General features: G+C 48.7%; 1 protein-coding gene across 13 annotated transcripts in view; it reads left to right on the top strand.

Moving 5' to 3' along the window:
* Positions 1-19,698, top strand: part of TANC2 (tetratricopeptide repeat, ankyrin repeat and coiled-coil containing 2) — a 176,784-nt gene that overhangs the window by 135,441 nt on the left and 21,645 nt on the right. For all 13 annotated transcript variants that reach the window (XM_048926910.1, XM_048926909.1, XM_048926919.1 and 10 more), the window contains 7 exons: positions 247-413; positions 1,128-1,735; positions 12,321-12,429; positions 14,959-15,081; positions 15,295-15,531; positions 17,457-17,642; positions 18,347-18,440. In XM_048926910.1, the coding sequence (XP_048782867.1) occupies positions 247-413; positions 1,128-1,735; positions 12,321-12,429; positions 14,959-15,081; positions 15,295-15,531; positions 17,457-17,642; positions 18,347-18,440 (1,524 nt within the window). The remainder of the gene's footprint in view (positions 1-246; positions 414-1,127; positions 1,736-12,320; positions 12,430-14,958; positions 15,082-15,294; positions 15,532-17,456; positions 17,643-18,346; positions 18,441-19,698) is intronic.

The raw sequence follows: 19,698 nt of genomic DNA, 5'->3' as shown, positions 1-19,698 counted from the left end.
TGGGATTTCACTGATCTCCCTGGAGCACCGTGGGCAGCTCATGTTGGCAGTGAGCATTGATTCATTAAAATACCTATTTTCTGAGGATGGAAGTTGAGTATGCATGGACCTACCTGTGTGCAATTAGTGTGTCATAAGAGAGATGCTGTCACTGTGTCTTCTTTCTTTTTTTCCCTTGAAGAATACTGTAGCCACGTATTTGGCCTCCTAAGGAAATGCTTTCTTCCTTTTTTTTTTGCTTCTCAGAGAGGAAGATCCCTGACGAAGATTTCATCATATTAATTGATGGTTTAAACGAGGCTGAATTTCACAAGCCAGATTACGGTGACACCATTGTATCATTCCTGAGCAAAATGATTGGGAAATTCCCCTCCTGGCTGAAGCTGGTTGTGACCGTCAGGACAAGTCTACAGGTACACCGAGTCCTGGTAGCTGCTGGGTTGTCAGGATGGGCTGTGATGAAGAATTGCTTAGTGTGTATCAGGTGTGCTGGTGGTAGGTAAATTGCAGCCCCTGTTGTCTTTCCTGTGAGCTTTTGTTTTGCACCACCATTTTGGAGATGCTCTCCTCAGTCTGTGCTGTCAGGCTCTGCTATGTTGTTTCTCCCCAGTTTGCAGTGACAGAGCCTATTGTTGGAAAGGCCTTTAATGAGTTTGGGTTTTGCTCTATAAGAACATCAATGAGTGGCCATCATTGCTTGGGAACGGTTGCCTTCTTGGTTGGGTGCGTGTTCCTACTGATAGCAGCAGTGGGATTTCTGTGTTCTGTCACCTCCACATCCTGCCCTCCAATGGCTGAGATGACAGCAGGAGGGATGGCACCCCACTGTTGGGTTGGGCTGGGGATAATGAGGGCACCTCTCCGGGCCAATTTCCCAGTCCTTCTCATGGATGCAGTGTTAGGAACCACGTCCTGCATTTTTATTTCAGTCATGTGTCACGCAGAAACTGTCAGATTATAGATGAGGTTGTGAGGTCCTGAGGGCATAAGCCACCTCCTCGTGTGCTTTCTCTGATGGAAAAGGTCTTAAAGGAGTCTCAGAGGTGCTATTGTAATACAAATCAAGTTTACTTAATTAATAATAAGCATTCCCAGAATGAATATACTTCTTTCTTCTTTCTTCGCAGGAAATAATTAAGCTGTTGCCCTTCCACAGAATATTTTTGGATAGACTGGAAGAGAACGAAGCCATAGACCAGGACCTGCAGGCATACATCCTCCACCGGATACACAGCAGCTCAGAGATCCAGAACAACATCTCACTGAACGGCAAAATGGACAACACTACCTTTGGCAAACTCAGCTCTCACCTCAAGACCTTGAGCCAAGGGTCCTACCTTTACCTGAAACTCACTTTTGATCTCATAGAGAAAGGATATCTAGTACTAAAAAGCTCCAGCTACAAAGTTGTCCCAGTGTCTCTGTCAGAAGTTTACCTGTTGCAGTGCAATATGAAGTTCCCAACGCAGTCTTCCTTTGATCGGGTTATGCCTCTCTTGAATGTGGCAGTGGCATCTCTGCATCCTTTAACAGATGAGCATATTTTTCAGGCCATTAATGCAGGTAACATTGAGGGCACTTTGGAGTGGGATGACTTTCAGCAGAGGATGGAGAACCTTTCTATGTTTCTTATCAAACGTAGAGACATGACGCGAATGTTTGTTCATCCCTCTTTCCGAGAATGGCTTATTTGGAGAGAAGAAGGTGAAAAGACCAAGTTTCTTTGTGATCCTAGGTAAGCAGTCACTCTGAGCAGTGGGTTGATGGATGTGTTCATCTGAAAGCGTTCTGTTCTGTTCTGAGAATCACTTCATTGCTTGAGGTCACACGTGGGATGAGATGGCTCTCGCTTGGCTTTCATCTGTCCGCACTGTGCGTGTCTGCATCTGTGCTGCTCTCCTTAAACCTTTGTGTTGGTCGTGGAAAGATGGGAGCACACAGCTGAGCCAGCAAATGTCAGAATCATCTCCAGGATGAGCTGGAAGGACCTCGGAGGGTCCACACACAGAGCTGCGGCTGTGGCATTGCTGGGGGGGGCTACATTGACATCGCCAGCTCTGACTGGAGGGGGAACCCTCCTCCATCCCCTCCCAACCACACAAAGTAAGGGATGGGGAGATGAAGGATGAACAGCGTGGATGCATCTTTTGAAGCTGGCTTCTTTTTGAAGTCTTGCTCCTTGTAGTCCTATTAAATGTCTTTCAGAGAGCAGAATAAGGAACAGAGTCAGGCTCTAACAATGTTGGACTGTAAGTGCGTGTGTAATCTCTGTTCTGACAGCAGCAGAGTTCCTGGCTTAGCTCACGCAGAACAGAATTTAATCATGGTTAGATTTATATTCTCTAAGCCCAATGATCACTATTAACAGCGTTATCTTTTGTTTTTACTGAAGAGTGGAAACAGACTCTGACTGTAATTCTGGTCGTTGATCCCCATAAGCTCTGCTCTCTTTTGCCTGCCCATCTCCAAAAATACGATTACAGAAATCAGGGAAACACTCAGATTCTCAGCCTTATCGGGGCATCTCTGGGCCCTGCAGCCAGGCTGACGAAACACAGCACTGTCTGCTGGAACCAAACAGCTCCTGGCTGATCAAAGCAGCCGTAGCTGCTGGTGATCTCAGAGTCATTTACTGCTTTAAATTTTGTGGCAAACAGGCTGCAGTAGAAAAATAGCACGTAGCTCCTCCCAATGGGAAACTGACGTGCTTGAATAGGTTTTGCACAACAGTCCTATGGAGTGAACCCTTTGGAAAGCATCTTACAGCAGCAAGTGTCTTCATATCGATCAATGTTAGCTATTTGATATCCTTCCTCTTGAGTCATTAAGTGCTCGTTACTGGGCAATTCTTTTCGACCCTCCTTGCAATGTGTGTGTGTGTCTGTGATGCCTGTGGAGCTGAGAGCTGCTCCTGTTCCTGTGTATGGGCAGGCTGGGAGCAGTGCTTGCCACAACAGGAGGAATTCAGGCAATTCAGTGCTGTCCTGTGTTGCCAGGATAAGGAAACTCACTTGCAGAATGCTCCCCTGGTGCTGAACATCCCTATATGTGGCATTCTGCACATGCCAGCTGATCGTGCAGCTGTGTAGTCTGGGTTTGGTTTCTCCTGGTGCTTACAGAGGTGGCCAGGGGTTTCCTATTCTGTTCTCCCAGGTAACAGTGGTAGGACGAGAGGTGATGGCCTCCACCTCTCAGGTGGTAAATGCCTGGGGACTTGAGCATATGTGGCATCTATAGGGCCCTGTGGGATTGCCAGCACTCAGCAGACCAGGCGCCTCGCCAGGGGCAAGGAGAGAAGTTACATGGCGTTGTAATGGGCTGCCAGTGCCTTGAGTGCGAGTCCATATGTTCTGAAGGGCTAATAAATCTCTCTAATGTATAATGTACGCTAATTGCATTACACTCTGATGGTAGATAATGAAGCAGGATACATTTTGGTGATTAATAGGGAAGACCCTTTGAGATTCTGCTATTGTGCTTCTCAAAGCCCTCCTGTCCAGCTCTCAGGGAGGAGCTAATACTGAGACGTGGAGCTCAGGGCACAGTAAACCCTTAGGACCAATGAAGATAAGTAATGATTTTTCATTTTATTTCTTTAAAAGAAGCACAGCTTGCCTCTGGCTGAGCTACCAGGAGCAGATTTGGCAGCAGCTTTGGTTTCCTTTCTGCTTGCATGGGGCTTAGTTCATCGTCACCAGGGCAGGAGCACACTGTTAGCACAGAGCTCACTGCCCTCTCTGTGCCGATGCAGTGAGGAATGGAGCTGCTGAAGCTGATGTTTTCTGGACGAGTTTTGAAGTGAAATGTGGTTTTGTGAGGCTGCTCTTAATAGATGTACCCTGGGTATGAGGACACCACAAAGGCATTGGGGATGATGGACTTTGGGGCTGCAGCACCGCCAGTGGGGAATCTTTCTCCTTGTGTTGAACGGAGCGTGTTCCCATCTTCTGGGAAGTATGGGGAGAGGGAAGAGGAAGAACACAATGTCCAGAAATCACCACATTCTCTAAGCTTCTGGCAGATGGCGCATCTCCAGCCTCCAGGTTTTGTGTTGGCCTTTGGGACTGCTGCCCCTCTGTGCTGGGGCTCACTGTGAGTGACGGCTTGTTGGCATCAAAGGGAACTCAGTCACTGTGGATCTCCCATCAGGGACCCCCAGCATCCATGGCTGCTGGTAGCAGAGCAAAAAGCATTTGTCAGGGTTCAAGCAGCGTCGCAGTAATGACTTCCCCCCCCAGCTGGCAGCATTTACCAAGTAGAGTAGTTGACAAACAACATAAAGCATCGTAGGGAAAGGCTCAATCCATTGTGACCAGAGCACGGAAAAGTGGTGATTATTGTGTGTTCACTCTGACACTTCTTAACCTGAATCTTGTAATGTTGTTCCGTGTTTTGCCTTCATCAGAATCTTCCATGCAATTATTTTGCTTGCTTTTGCAGCACTTAGAAAATGAAATGTTTTGTCCCTGTGCTGCTGCTCATGGGACTGAGGGAGGTGGGGGGGGGGAGGGAAGTGGTTGGTGCTGATTAGGCAGTGAAAGAGCTGCAGTCAGATACAGACCCCCAAAGTGAAATTACTGTGTCCAGATTGAAGTACCAGCATCGAAGCTGCTTGTCAACACTTGCATTATAGTCAGAGGGGGGAACTAAGGGTGATTGATTCCATCGTGAGCTGAAAGGCTGCAGTGGGGCTGATGCAGAGTGCCATGGGAGTTGCTGCTCGTGGGGGTCTGCAAAGGGAGCGTGGGGTGAAGTCTCACTGGGAGCCTCCTCCAGCACTGACAGATAAAACTGGGTGAGGTGAACCCTGCCCTGTCCTCTCTCCTTTCCATTATGCGGGTTTGGGGGTAGATTTCAGGTGTTCTTTCCCTCTGTGATGGCTGTGGAGGAGAGTGGTTCCTCCTGGAAACCCTGGGAGGAATATCCCACTGTGAGCAGCACATTTCTACACAGCACAGTGATGCAGATCCATTCTCACATCTCTGGATGTGGTGTTAGCCTGAAATCCCAGATTCCTAGGATTGGGTTTCCAGAGGAAGGATGAAGAAAGCCCCTGCAGCATTTGGTATCATTCAGACCCCAGGAGCTGCTGTGGCACTGTGGAGCTGTTTGTGTCTGAAACCAGACCCAGGAATGCTGCATGGGAACTCAGTGTTCTGCAGTAAACATTGGCTGTGCACCAAGAGTTGATGAGGTATTAGAAGATCCTAATAATCTTGGGATCTCAGTGAAGGAATGATGTGAGGTGAGGTGAGAGTGAGGGCAGCTCCTCACCCATTGCCTTCAGTTCCACATCATGAACCAAACCTGCTGTTTCTGCAGCGCTCGGTGTGGGCTGGCTCAGCAGCAGCAGCAGTGATAACCACGCTCAGTTGCCATGGTTTCGAGCAGAGCCCTCTTGTAGCACAATGCAGTGGAGGTGTTTTGCATTTCCCTTTCTGTCAGGAGGCAAGCAGCAAGGGGAGGCTTGGTCCTCCTCCAAGTTGCGTACTTACATCTTACCCAGCAGGTTGATGGAGAATTAGAAGCAGACGAGCATCTTTTTGCATTTGATGGAAAGCCTGATCTGACCAGCAGTCCCCAGTGAATAGAAAATTGGTTTAGGAAGCGTGTAGGAAAAGAGTGCAGTGCAAATTTTATCTGTAAGAGTCCCGTTGTACAACAAACACTGAAATGGGAGGTGTGGGGATCACCATTCTATGACAGGGTCAGGTTTGAGGTGACCTTAAATGTCATCTGGTTCCACCCCCTGCCATGGGCTGCTTTGCCAAGCAGTAAGTCAGGCTCCATCCATTGCACGTCAGTTGCTTAAAGTTTGTCCACAGATAGCTTCTAAGTGTCACAGAGTAATAGAATTGTAGAATGGATTGGGTCGGAAGGGACCTTTAAGATCATCTGGTTCCAACCCCTCACTAGACCAGGTTGTTCACAGCCCCATCCAGCTTGGCTTTCCAAATGCTTTGCTCCAATTTCCCCAGATTCCAAATACTTTTCCATTTTGGATCTGAAAAACTGAGAGAGGATAATTTCTAATGAAACAGCAAATCTCTACTCAGCTTTGACATTACAATGCCTGGTTAGCTGGGGTTTTTTTCCCCCTCTTATGTTCTGAGTTCTGGAAATCTCTTAGAATGTGCTGAGATTTATTTATCATAAGTTGAAATGATGGAGCGTTGATCAGACCTTGGGGTAAGTCTCACATGGGATGCTTTTTGCTCCATGAAACAGATCCCATTTGAACTCGAGGTGATGCAAAAGAATGTGGTTTTGTATTGATTTGAATTCCTTACATCGTTGGGCAGTTGGTGGTTTTGCCATGTCCAGCTGTGTGCTTGCTGTCCTGATGCTCAGATCCTGTGCTGAGTCGGTGCAGTGAATTAGCAGATCGCCACAGGGTTTGGTGGTTGGACATCATTCCTACAGCTCTCATTTTGGCATGGTGGAAGCAGTGGTTTACCCATGGTTTGGGATTTGGATCCCTCTGTACCCATTGCACGAGAAGGGCAGAGAAATGTTTCTTGCTGGTTTAATTTCCCCACTAAGAGGAACCCAGCTAAGCGCCGTATTTTTGGATCACAAGATGAATCAATCCATCCTGGTGCCCTCCTGGTCATCGAATGGGCAAACACAGTCTCTTCTCCAAGCAGTGAGGACCCAATCCCTGCAGTACCTGGAACACAACTTCTCAGCTTCCTCTACCACCTCCAGAATAAAGTTGTCTGATTCCCTGACTTGTACCTGGTACATTCTGAAATGTGAAAGGAATGGGCAGTAACTCCACACAGTGGATGCTGGAGACTTCACATGAGCATCCTCATGGCTGGGGTTTCCACGTGTTAGCTCTGATCTCGTGGAGAAGAACAGAGCTGAGAAAGGAGTGGTCAGAGCCATTGGGGATAAGTCAGGCTCAAGGATTGTCCCCACACTTGAATGGAGCTGCGGCTGGAAAAGGGAGACGTTGCAAATCGTGGCTGATGAGATGAGATGAGATGAGATGAGATGAGATGAGATGAGATGAGATGAGATGAGATGAGATGAGATGAGACGAGATGAAGAGCAGATGTGGTTGCTCCCACCACAAAGGACATCAGCCGAACTACTGGCTCATTAGATGTGCAACCTGAGTGTTCAGATGGAGAAGCTTTCTGGAATAGGTTTTGTCTTTGGTTGCTGTCCTCATAAAATCTTTTGGGTTTTTGGTTTTTTTTTCTTTCTGGATGGCCAACTTCTGCATGCTGTCCCACTTTTACATCTAAAGAAAGAAGAAACACCCACTGCGTAATCCATTCGGTGGCACTGAGCCACCAAAGAAAGAGAAGTGGAATTAATTGGAGGCAATAGGAGTGCTTACTGAAGAACGAAACGTTGCTTAATTTGCTCTTGTTATTGCCTTCCTCCAATCCTCACTGAGCAGAGCCTTCCAGAGGTTCTGCTGAGAGCAGCCCCGTTGTTGTTCCGCATCACTCCCAGGCAAATGGAAGCGAAGCACTTCCAAGTCACATCCCCCGCTCCGCTGCAATCCTACATGTGAGAAATTACAGCAGGTGAAATGAGGACAGAAAGTGTGTCACTGCTTCTGTGCCGAGCGCTCCGTGCGTACGGTCACCACAGAGCTCACGGAGAGCTTTGCCCATTCAGCCCACCCAACGTGGTCATTAAGTTACGCCAGCAGTTTTTTCCACCCTGCTCTCAGACATCACTTATTTACTCTGAATACAAAGTAATCTGCTCCTGGCAACCGGCAGGATTTGGGAAAAGCTTTATGAGCTGAGCGGAGACGGCAGAATTCCATCTTTGCTCTCTGGATCTGTGGTTTTAAACCTCGTTAAATCGGGCTCTGCAAGTGTTCCGAAATGCTTTTCTCTCTCTTTTATTCCTTGCTGCTCTGTATTTTTTAAATGGTTGCTTTGTTACCATGAATCAAAGGGTTGCCACCCATTTTTCCTCCTCACTGCCCTCCAGCAGTGCCCGGCACCCTGTGCCATTCTCCCATGTAATGCAGTGGAGAGGCTCTCTAGGATCGGCTCCTGATGAGGATTCAGGTACATTATCCTGGATGCTATCCTGCAGATGAGCCCTCTGACCACCATGTCACACCATCTGGCCACGTGCTCCCCATACAGTGGATGCAGCATGGTCTGTACCCAGCAACATTGGAGGCTCCATTCCCATCCCCACCCTTCCCATGTGTGCAGTGCTGTGGCTGTGTAGGTGGGACTGGTTTCCCCAGTGTTCAGTCCCAACCCAGCAGTGAGGAGACATCCATGAGCCCTCCAGCACCGCAGTGCTGCTTCATTCATCACAGCTTCACCCCAGGATAGCTGAGCAGTTCCATTTCTGCTCTTGCCAGCGCTCACGGGTCTGTGCAGTTCTTCAGCTCTCCTTAATGCAATGCACAGCTCTGCTGCTTGCAGTGCTTTGTGACCCACAAGGTGCTGGGGATGGCAGTGAGGCAGCAAGCAATGAGCTGATACCTTGCTGCAGGCATTTTGTGCAGTGCTTTGCCTCTGCTAAACCAGAAGGCAGCCATAGAGCACTTTTGCTGTATGCAGAAGAGGTTGAAGTGTTGAGTTGCAGTCAGGTGTCCGAGGGAGCAGCATCAGTGATGGAGATGTGTTGGGGTTGGGATGCTCGTGATGCTCATTGCTGTACTTGTGAAAATTGGTGCTGAGATGTCCACCAGTGGCCCCTTTCAGCCTGGAAATGCCACATGAAGCACCCAGAACAGGGTGTGTGAAGACTTTAGGCTCCTGCTGTATAACACATAGCCAACAGTGGCTGTGGTGTGGGTAGATCTGTGAATATGACAACTGTTGAGTGAAGGAAGCAACCTGAAGCTGTGGTGGTGAAATTCACACTTCCCCTGAGCCCTGATGGGAGGCCCTGAACTGGAACTGGGCACTGCTGCCATGCCTCTGGATACCTGTGGGCAGGTGATGCTTTCTGACCGGGTCCTGCGCAGTTTGTCTCTGCTATGACCCTCAGTAATGGGAAGGTTCTACCTGGGCTGTGAGCTCTGCCCCACGAGTTTGGCAAATTAAAGCAGTGTTTAATTCTGTAGGAAATAGCACGTCGTGTTTAAGAACATTCGCTGTTCAGAACTGTTGCTTTTCTAACTCTGTATGATGGTAATTCCTTCCAAGTGAACTGGCAATTATAACATCAGAGGGAAGCTATGCTATAGGAATCAATACATCCGTGCTGGGTGTTTTTGGGGGCAGCAGAAGCTCCATCAGTGTCAGTTTTTCTCTGTGCTGAAGTTGTGGCACTGCCAGAGTGGACATCTCTGGGACGAGCAGATTCCCTGGGCACAGTGCCTGGGTTTGGGATGGCTCTGTGGGGTGAGCTGCAAGAAGGAAACATGGGGGTACATTGGGAGTTTGGCTTTGGCAAGGACCAGAAGTGGAAGTGGATTCTCACTGAGCTTTGGGGTCTCTCCATCTCTCTGTGCCCATCCCTGAGCACAGCCTTTGCCTGCCAGACTCTGGCTGTGTCACACATGATCTGCAGCAGCAAACAAAGGCTCCCAGAGCTGAGCTGGCAGCGCTATTAATTTTTCACAAGAAGAAATCTCACATTAAAAATAGAAAATCTGTGATGGCAAACTCTGCAGTGGCGAAATTCAAAGCAGATCGTGTCACTGAGCTCCTTGATGTAGAAATCATTACTGCCATCCGCTGCTTTGTTAGGGGGAAAAAAAAAAGAAAAAAAAAAGGAAAAAAAAGAAGGGCTGTGCTGTTGGAGTCTGCTTTAGCGTGCAATTAGTGCTGACAGGGCAAGTGACTGCAAGTATTTATCAGCGAGCCTGGAGCCGAGGTCTGGGAAACATTGCAGAGGTAATGCATTACTCATGAATGCTGTGCTTGGTTCTGGAAGAGTTTGTAGATGCCTTATTCCTAACAGCTGTGCGTGTGATCAGGTTTGGGTAAATGCCCTCCAGCTGCAGTAGAGCTGTGCCAGAGCAGAGCAGGGACGCCAGGCTGGCGTGTCAGCATGGAGCTGCTCATCATCATGGCAGAACTTTCTGGATCTTCACAGAGTCACAGAAGCATTAAAGTCAGAAGAGACCTCCAAGATCATCACGTCCAACCGTTGACCCATTCCCACCATTCCCATTCAAAGGATCATGGAGGTTGGAAAAGACCTTCAAGATCATCAAGGCCAACCCCAACCCATCACCGTACACCCACTAAACCACAACCTCAGCCCCTTCAGTCCACGATCTTCAGCCCCTTCTTAGCATTGCTGCAGTCCTGGCTCTGCTCACATCCTTCCCAAGTGTTTCTGAAGTATTCTCAGTCAGCCCCGCTCCAACAAGTGCTGTTATTTCCTCTTTTGCAATGGGCAGAGTGGAGCAAAAAGCCCGTGCCATTTTCCACCACTCCCTGCAGCAGGGAGATGAGTTGATGCCTCTGCACAGATGTGCACCAGCAACCTTTGTTGTAAAGTTGGCTGCTGCCTGGAGCAGAAGCAGAGCAGCGTGAGGCTGATGAGCTGCAGACATACGGGGTGTATTGGGGTGATGGTAAGCTTTAATAATCTGGCTGAATGGGGTTGGGTGCAATCTGGCAGTTGCCTCACTCTCCACCTCTCAGTGCTCTGTGATGTGCAGTTGTTTGTTTTTGTCTGTGCTGCTCCATCTCTCCATGGGCTTTCATAGAGGTCCATCAGCACAGCGAGCAAAGGCCATTTGTCTCCTTCCAAAGGGCACGAATTGGGGTGTGGGGGGATCCCCTCCTGTTCTAAAACAGGGGAACAAAGGGGGGAGGGAAACACAATGAGCCCCGGGTGGCTCAGTGTCCTGCAGCCACATCCCAACCCTTCTGCTGTACCAGCTTTCCTTTTCTCCCTTCTGATGCTGCTGTGCAGCGAGCTTTGACAGCACAGCCACGTGCAGGCAGCACCTGGGCTTGGTGTTCACTCTGGGCAGAGACATGCAGATAAATCCCTGCCCTGGTGCAGACGTCTGCTTGCTGCTATGCTTGCTGCCTTTTGGCCAGGCTGAGCACTTTGTATTTTACCAAACAGTGATGAGCTAATAACATTCCCTGTCCTTAAAAGCCCTTCTGAAGCCGCAGCTTATATCATGTTTGGTTTTGTTTGGCTTGAGGGGGTTTGGTTGCTTTTATATGGAGTCACATTCTTATTTAGTTCCAGGAATTAAGTGAGTTAAAAAGGACTCTCTTGAGGGTACCCAGGGGCTTATGGAAGAATCTGAACTTCTTCTCTGCCCTCAATGTCAAGGTTAGGAGTTGCTTTGCTTATTATGGTCTGCATATTTGGTCACAGCAGCATTATTTCTCTTTTTTTGATCAGATAGCACTTGGGAGACCTTGGAAAAGCCTCAGTTGCTCCGAGTGCTTTGCAGGCACTGGCAGTGTCTGCAGTAGGGAAATGCATCTCCAGCTTGCAAAGGCCTGGGTTGCTTTCTTTAGCAAATGCAGTCTGTGGAAAGGTTGACAGAGAGAGTATTTGTTGGCCAACCCAAGAACCCTGCAGCTCCTGGAGCACCAAGCACAGAGCATAGTGCCTTACAGGACCTCCAGCAGTTCCATCCTCACCTGTGCGTGCCATTCTCACCCCAAAATGTTTGGCAGCTCGTCACTTTTTTGCACTGTGTTTCTGTGTCCATGCAGAGAATCAGTCCCTCAAGTGTCTGAGAAGGCACTGCCATCTTCCAGTGCCCTGAGCTGGATGTTTGGGCATGGAAAAAGGTCAGCAAAGGCAACTGAGCCAAGGCAGCCGGGGTTTCTGTTATTGTGTTTAGTATTAAAGGAGCTCTGCGTGTTTCTTAGCCTGTTTTTTCGGGTTGTCAGCCTGGCAGGTCCTGCACCTGTGGCCTCTTTGCTGCTGCAGAAGTGGGAGATTGCATTTGGAAGAAGTTTTAGTGAGTGCAGAGCTACATCAGTCTGCAGAGGAGAGGTCACACAGCAGGGAATGCAGCTGTCATTTAAAGGCCATTTTTCAAAGCACGGATGTTGTGAATGTGTCATTTTCTAATTGCTTCCTTTGGTAGTGTGCTCTCCAAATTAGGGTTGTACTCCATAGAACGACTTTAAAAGCAGCACCGTGGCTCTTGTGACATCGTTCCTTCGACACTGCTTAATTTATATCTGCTCATAGACAGCATATCACTGCATTAATTGTCTCGTTGCATCTTCTAACGAGCTGGGCTCAATTATAAGTGGTCACCAATAGTCTAAAAAAAAATAGAAAGGATTTGGTGGTTTACAGCTCTGTCTCCCAAAGGCTTTCCTCTCTGAGGCCCTTTTGTTGGTACAAGACTTTAAATACTGACGTGCTCCTTCTTCTCTTTCCAGGAGTGGCCACACACTGCTTGCCTTCTGGTTTTCCCGTCAGGAAGGAAAACTAAACCGACAGCAAACGATCGAGCTGGGACATCACATTCTCAAAGCACATATTTTTAAGGTAAGGAAAACAAAGTTTTGCTCCAACCTCATCCCGGTTGTGTGCAGTCCACCGGCACCAGCAGCATTTGGTCTGTTCTTGTTTTAGGGTTTCTGTAAGAGATGTGGTGTATTGGATTTATAGAATTGGCAGCAGCATATAAGAAATTCTTGAAAGTAAACTAAAACACGGGTTTATCAGTGAGGGAAAGGTATTGTCTGTCTCTGTGGGCCAGAGATGGGCACAGGATGGTGCACAGTGCTGGTACTGAGGCTGGGAATGGATGGTGTTCCTTCTTGAGCACAAGCATCCTCAAACAAACAGTTTAGGAAACACAAGAATGGATGTTTGAGTGTCTTAGAGTGATCACCAGTCTAACAGGAGCACAGGTCTCACGAGGAGCTGCTGAGGGAGCTGGGATTGTTCAGTCTGCAGAAGAAGAGGCTCCAGGGAGAGCTTACCGCTCTGTAACAACCTGAAGGGAGGCTGTGAGCTGGGGGTCGGCCTCTTCTTTTGTGTAACAAACAATAGGAGGAGAGGGAATGGCCTCAAATTGTGCCAGGGGAAACTGAGGTTGATCATTAAGAAATGCTGTTTCTCCAAAAGAGTCAGGAGCTGGGATGGGCTCCTGGGAGGTGGGGGAGTCACCGACTCTGGAGTTGTTCAGGGAAGGTTCAGATGTTGTGTTGAGGAGTGTGGTTTGGTGAGAACTGTTGGTGATAGGCAGACATTTGGACTGGATGATCTTGTAGGTCTTTTCCAGCCTTGGTGGTTCTTTGATTTTATGTGGAAACCCAATTGGGAAAAGCGTGGCGTGGACGGGAAGGGCAAGAACAGAAACTCTCAGTCATGATGCAGCAGGACCCAAACTTCAGGCAAACAGATATTTTATAAACCAAGCAAGGAGATGCTGCAAACAGGTTGCCCAAGGAGGCTGTGGATGCCCCATCCCTGCAGGCATCCAAGGCCAGGCTGGATGTGGCTCTGGGCAGCCTGGGCTGCTGGTTGGTGACCCTGCACATAGCAGGGGGTTGGAACTGGATGAGCATTGTGGTCCTTTGCAATCCAGGCCATTCTATGATTCCATGACTTGCCCAGATGTCCTTGTCTTTGTTTCAGTGATGCCAATGGCGTTGGGTGTCTTTAGTCCCTATAGACTCAGTGTCATCTTCTGTGTATTGCATTCATACCTGAGCATGCACATTTAACCACAGCTGGGATTTCTGTGGTGTGATGCTGTGATTACCTTCTGATGGCTGTTCAGAAAGCATGTGCTCACTCCCTCTGTCCTGATGATGCCTCAAAAAGCTTATTTGTGGGTTCGACAGTTTTATAACTATTTTTGCATTATTTTAACCATTTGTTGTAAAATTTTTTCCCTTTCCCCAGTTACTCTAGACTGGGTTTGCTGAATTTTAATATTGACCTCTGATGTGGTGTATCATAAAAGCAATGCTTAATCATTGCTAGAATTCCTCATTGTTTTCTCTGCCCTGAGCTGAAGCAGCTATTTCTCTCTCTTTAATTTCCTGAATTTTGAAGAAAAGAAGCTTGTTATGGAGGTCTGTAACCCAGCCCAGCACGGGTGCAGGTGGGGATCCTGCTCTGAGCATCCTCCCTGGGATGGAGTAGACTCCACTGTCTGCTGATGTCACTCATCCTACAGCCCCACACTGCAGAGGGATACAGAGTGCTTCCAAAATAGCAATAAATAGAATGAACGACCTCACAGCAGTGAGGAAGCAGAAATCAGGGCTTGTGTATCATGGCAGAGCTAGAAATGGCTGTAGAATTTCCATGGAAACAGCAGAGTTAATGGTAAATCAGTGGCAGAACAGCACCATGTGTGGGGGGGGTACACACAGCACTGCTGGACGCTGCTGTCTGTGTGTCAGGGCTGCAGACACATCCCTCTGTGCTGGGTCTGTCTGCTGGCACGTTGGTTACTAAGCATTGTCCCCTCGGTAGGAGGAGGGATGCTTGCTTGAGTGCTCACACACACCAACGGGAAGGGCTGGAGGCAGTCTGGTGTTAGGTATGGAAATGTTAAGGCTTCCTTAATTTATCCTGTTGTGAGCATGCATTGTCATCTAGTTTAAGCATGTGAATAATAAGGAAACTCTGTGAATCAGTTCTGCCAAAATAAGACGTGCTTTATACAAAAAGAAGAATAGAAGCGTGCCTCAGCACAGCATCTTCTGGGGGAGGTGAGCGGGTTTGGGCTGCCTGCAGCTTCACCCTGCCTTGCATAGACCTTGCAGATGGCTGCAGCAACTTTGCAGGTTGTTTCCTACAAGCAGATTGATTCACCCTAAAGAGCAGATGTTGTGCATCGACATCTTGTGTCTTCAAACTGCACCGTGTCCTTATGCCTGGGAAGATCAGTGTGGTGTGGTTTAGGGTACCTGGAAGCAGCCTCCCATGCAGAGCTTGGGGATTACAGTTAAATTGGTGTGAGTGTGGTTACTGAATTAATCCTGGTCTGCCAGGATGGGCTTGTGTTGTGTGAAGGAGAGGACTTGGGTCTATGCTGTCTTTTCTTTATCACAGGGGCTGAGTAAAAAAGTTGGGGTGTCTTCCTCCATCCTGCAAGGGCTTTGGATCTCCTACAGCACCGAGGGTCTTTCCATGGCTTTGGCATCGCTGAGAAACCTCTACACCCCAAACATCAAGGTACTGCGGGGGGGTGGAGAGCTGGAGGGGCTCCAGAGCTGCCATGGAGAGCTTCCATCACCCCACAGCACCAGGAGGAGGATCTTCCTGGCTCTGATGGATCTCCTTAGAAACACACAAAGGGCTCTGATTTCAATTCCTGTATTGCCCTGACAGTAAACTTGTTTCCATCCTCAGCACTCAGCTAACAGGTGCTTTCCTTCTGCTCTGCAGGTCAGTCGGTTGCTGATTCTGGGAGGTGCCAACGTGAATTACAGGACCGAAGTTCTGAACAACGCCCCAATTCTGTGCGTGCAGTCCCACCTGGGGTACACAGAGATGGTGGCTTTGCTCCTGGAGTTCGGTGCCAATGTAGATGCTGCTTCTGAGAGCGGCCTGACCCCCCTTGGCTACGCTGCTGCTGCTGGGTTCCTGAGCATCGTTGTGCTGCTGTGCAAGAAACGGGCCAAGGTACGGTGACTCCCTTGTGCTCAGCTCTTGTGAGGCCCAATCTGCAGCACTGCGTCCAGGCCTGGAGCCCCCAGCACAGGAAGGACGTGGAGCTCTTGGAGTGGGTCCAGAGGAGGGCACTGAGATGATCAGAGGGCTGGAGCAGCTCTGCTATGAGGAAATGTTGAGGGAACTGGGCTTGTTTGGCTTGGAGAAGAGAAAGCTCCAGGGAGACCTCATTGTGGCCTTCCAGTGCTTGAAGGGAGAGTATAAACAGGAGGGGAACGTCTGTTTATGAGGGTGGATGGTGACAGGACAAGGGGGAATGGTTTTAAAGTGAGACAGGGGAGGTTTAGCTTGGATATGAGGAGGAATTTTTTCATCAGAGGGTGATGAGGCACTGGCACAGGTTGCCCAAGGAGGCTGTGGATGCCCCATCCCTGCAGGCATTCAAGGCCAGGCTGGATGTGGCTCTGGGCAGCCTGGGCTGCTGGTTGGTGACCTGCACACAGCAGGGGCTTGGAACCAGATGAGCACTGTGTTCCTTTTCAACCCAGGCCATTCTGTGATTCTGTGACTCACTTCCTCCAACAGCTGGCATACAGTGTTCCACACTCAGAGCAGGAGCTGCAGGCAGGACATGTCCTGCTTGCTAAAGAACATTCCCTATCAGGTGAACACAGCGTGCTGCTGCAGAGGGTTTGCTGCTTAAAACGTATAGCCTGTCCAAATGTCACATCAGCACCAAAGGCAAGCAGCTCCAGGCAGTCCTGATCGGTGTTCTGGAATGCAGGTCTGGTGCAGGAGCTGCCTAATTGTGCTGCACTACCTGTGCCTGCTGAGGTCTGTTCTGGAGAAGTCCTTGAACCTGACAATGCAAAAATGGCAGCACTGCTTCTGCAGCACGGAGTGTTCTTTAAATACCTCATTGAGACACATCTTCCAAAAACTCCTATCAGACTTGTCCTAGAAAAATACCCCTTTTTTTAGCTCTCTGGTGAGCGTTTGGAGTTTTAATTGGATGTAATGAGTCACGTTTGATTACTTGGTTAGAGAAGAAAGTTGTGCTGCTATTTGAAGAGGAGCCTCCTGGAAACAATTAGTGGTTTCCCTGTATGGCTAGCTTCAGTTCAAAATGCAGAACGTGGGTTTGTGAAGCTGCAGTATGAATGCCAGGGCAACTGAGGGACTTCTCAGACCTTGCCCTGTTGGCTGTTATAATGTGGGGACAAGAGGAAGTGACATTATTTAATGTCACTTCTGTTGGGATATTTTAAGAGTTGAGTGTGCCACTTGTTGGGGGATCTGCTCCTGCTCTGAGAACAGGAGTTTTGGGCATAAACTCAGTGCAAAAGTCTTGCCCGAGCTTTCCTTGAGTATCCTAGCAAAGAAATGTCAGCTGGTGTATTCTGGTGAACTGTGCCCCATCCTGAGCAGCCGAGCAGAGGAGCTCTTGCAGAGCTGCCAAATGAAATCTGTTTCCTATTGACTTCTGCTTGCATCGAGTTCACATCAGGGTGTCAGGCTGCAGCTGAGGCACTTCTGTCTCTCCTGAATGAATCCTGAGATGGTATCTGGGAAACAAGCTGCTTTCCTTGGTGGATTTGGGAAAGGAGACGACAGCGTGTGTATGATTGCAAGAAAACACGATTGCTGTATTTCAGGACACAAAGAGAAAACAGTTTTGCAGCCTTTGCATCTGACGAAGACCACAGTAAAATGGCAGCTTATCCAAAGCAAACACTTGTGGCCAAGAGGATGCCTCAGCCCGGGGCAGTGCCTTAGTGAAGAGCTGCTGTGTGCTCATGGAGGGGACAGTTCCCAGAAGAATGCACATTTTGCACACGTGGCATGATTCTGAAACCAGGGCTGGAAACTGAGAAGGGAGAGAGATGCTTCACGCGAGGTTTGGCTTCACTGCATTTTTGTCACCTTCTCTTCTCAAGGTGGATCACTTGGACAAGAACGGTCAGTGCGCGCTGGTGCACGCCGCCCTCCGAGGACACCTGGAAGTGGTGAAGTTCCTGATCCAGTGCGACTGGAGCATGGCTGGGCAGCAGCAGGGGGTGTTCAAAAAGAGCCACGCCATCCAGCAGGCCCTGATCGCCGCAGCCAGCATGGGCTACACGGAGGTAAGGCTCTCAGCCCATCGCTCTGCATGGGACACCAAAGGATAACCATGATTTCTAGCCAAAATATCAAGCAAGGGGGGCTGGGAGGTGGAGCTGTCATTGACTTGACTTTAGATTCTGCTTTTGTTCAGTATAATCCATAAAAACGTAGATAACGTGCTCAGATCAGAGGAGCTAATTAAAGAAAGCTGGGTAATTGCTATTAGCTTAAAGTGGCTGTGAGTTGAACCAATTAGAAGCAGATGTGACTTCAAAACCGTGCAGATCTGCACGCTGACATCATTTGTAACAGGGCACAGAGCTTTGCAAATGAGAGTTTTCCCCCAAACCATAGCAGTCACCTTGGTAACTTACAAAAGCAATTTCATGTTTGTTATACCTTAAATGCACGTGGCTGCTTACAGAATATACTGCAGGTTCCTGCTGGGAGGTGCTTGCAGGCACAGCTGATGATAAACTTGCTGAGTTTTCCAGCTTTGGTGATGGAACAAGTGTTGTGCATGTCTATAATTGATCCTGATCACTGCTGGAGCCACACCAGAATCCTTGCTGGGATCTCTGGGAGAGTATTTACTCAAGCTGAGGATTCCAAGCAGAAATTCAGTGCCTTCTCCTCAGTGTATTCAGAGCAGCTCTTGTTAAAATGTCAGCAGTTTATCTATAATGCATCGAGGTTTGTGAGCTGACATGTCATTTTGTTTTAGATTGTCTCCTACCTGCTCGACCTTCCAGAAAAAGATGAAGAGGAGGTGGAGCGAGCACAGATCAACAGCTTTGACAGTCTCTGGGGAGAGACAGGTGATTTCTGCAGATCTCTAGCTTCTCCTGCATGCTTGTGTTTGTGTTTACGGGCTCCTGGTACACACCTGATCCCTGCTTTGTTCTGACAGAGAGGATCCCTTCCTCTGATTTCATTTGAGGTTACAGACGCCAAGGTGCTTAAGTAGACAGTTGGGCTTTGGGAAATCCTGAGCTTCTGCAGTTCCTGATGCTGGCTTGAAGCGTGGGGCACAAAGCAGCTCTGACTGCCAGCCCACTGGTTTCTGAAACATCCCATGTTAAGTCAGGTGGATGCACACTGCTGCTCGTTCTCTCTTGATACTTTGCATATTTACTCAAAGCATCTCCGTTCTGCTCCCCCCTTCCCTGTAACACACAGCACTGATTGCTAAGCTATCCATTATTTAACACCTGCTAGTTAAAAATAAGTCCTTTGTGCTGTGCTTTTCCTGGTGCTCACAGTCTAACACAGAAGCCCTCCTTTCCTCACTGCCCCCAAAACAAAACCAGCCATCCCCCCTTTCCTCCTCACACACACACAAGTCACTCTGTCATCTCCATTTCTTGAGCTGTTCAAACCTGGCCTTGTTGGCTTTTGTCTCCAGTGACCTCTTAAATATTACCTGCTGTCTCCTGCACTCAGCTCACCAATCCACTTGCATCAGTGCTCCTGTCGAGCTGATGCGCTGCGGTGCCATCCCTGTCTGGGTGAGAGAGCCCTGCCTTCAACTCCATCAGCTTTGTTTAACAGTGACATGCTCCGGGCTGCAGGCACTGCTGTGCTGGGCTCAGGTTGGCTGCAATTCAAGCAGGGAAGGGCTGGGTTATGGTCTGAGCTGATTGGCACTCGGTACTTCTGAAAGTACAGTGCTGTAATGGATGGAGCTTGCTGGGCATGCTCTGCTTTAAATGGCAGAAGGAGAGGAGTGAGGTGTCCCAGCATGGAGTGGAGCATGCGGGAAAGCAGCAGCTCACTGCACACACAGCCACAGAGCAGCAAGGGCATGCTGCCTTTATTGGTGGAAATAATGCCACAAATGTACAAGTGAACCATTTAAAAGTGCCCCAAGGGCGTCACAGAGCAAAAAAAAATAGAAATTGGATATAGGATTCTCCAAATGAAAAGATGGAGTATTGGCAGTTAGTAACAAAATAGTGGCATTTTTATTGGTGAGCCGGGTCGTAACCCCAGGTCAGAGATGGCTCATCCAGAATGTGCACTGCTGAAAGGTGGCTGGTAGATGGTGGTCCAGATGGCTTCAGAGTTTGGTAAGAA

This window comes from Lagopus muta, chromosome 25, assembly GCF_023343835.1.
Source record: "Lagopus muta isolate bLagMut1 chromosome 25, bLagMut1 primary, whole genome shotgun sequence".
In the NCBI taxonomy this organism is placed as follows: Eukaryota; Metazoa; Chordata; class Aves; order Galliformes; family Phasianidae; genus Lagopus; species Lagopus muta.
This window is presented reverse-complemented; position numbering and strand designations above follow the sequence as displayed.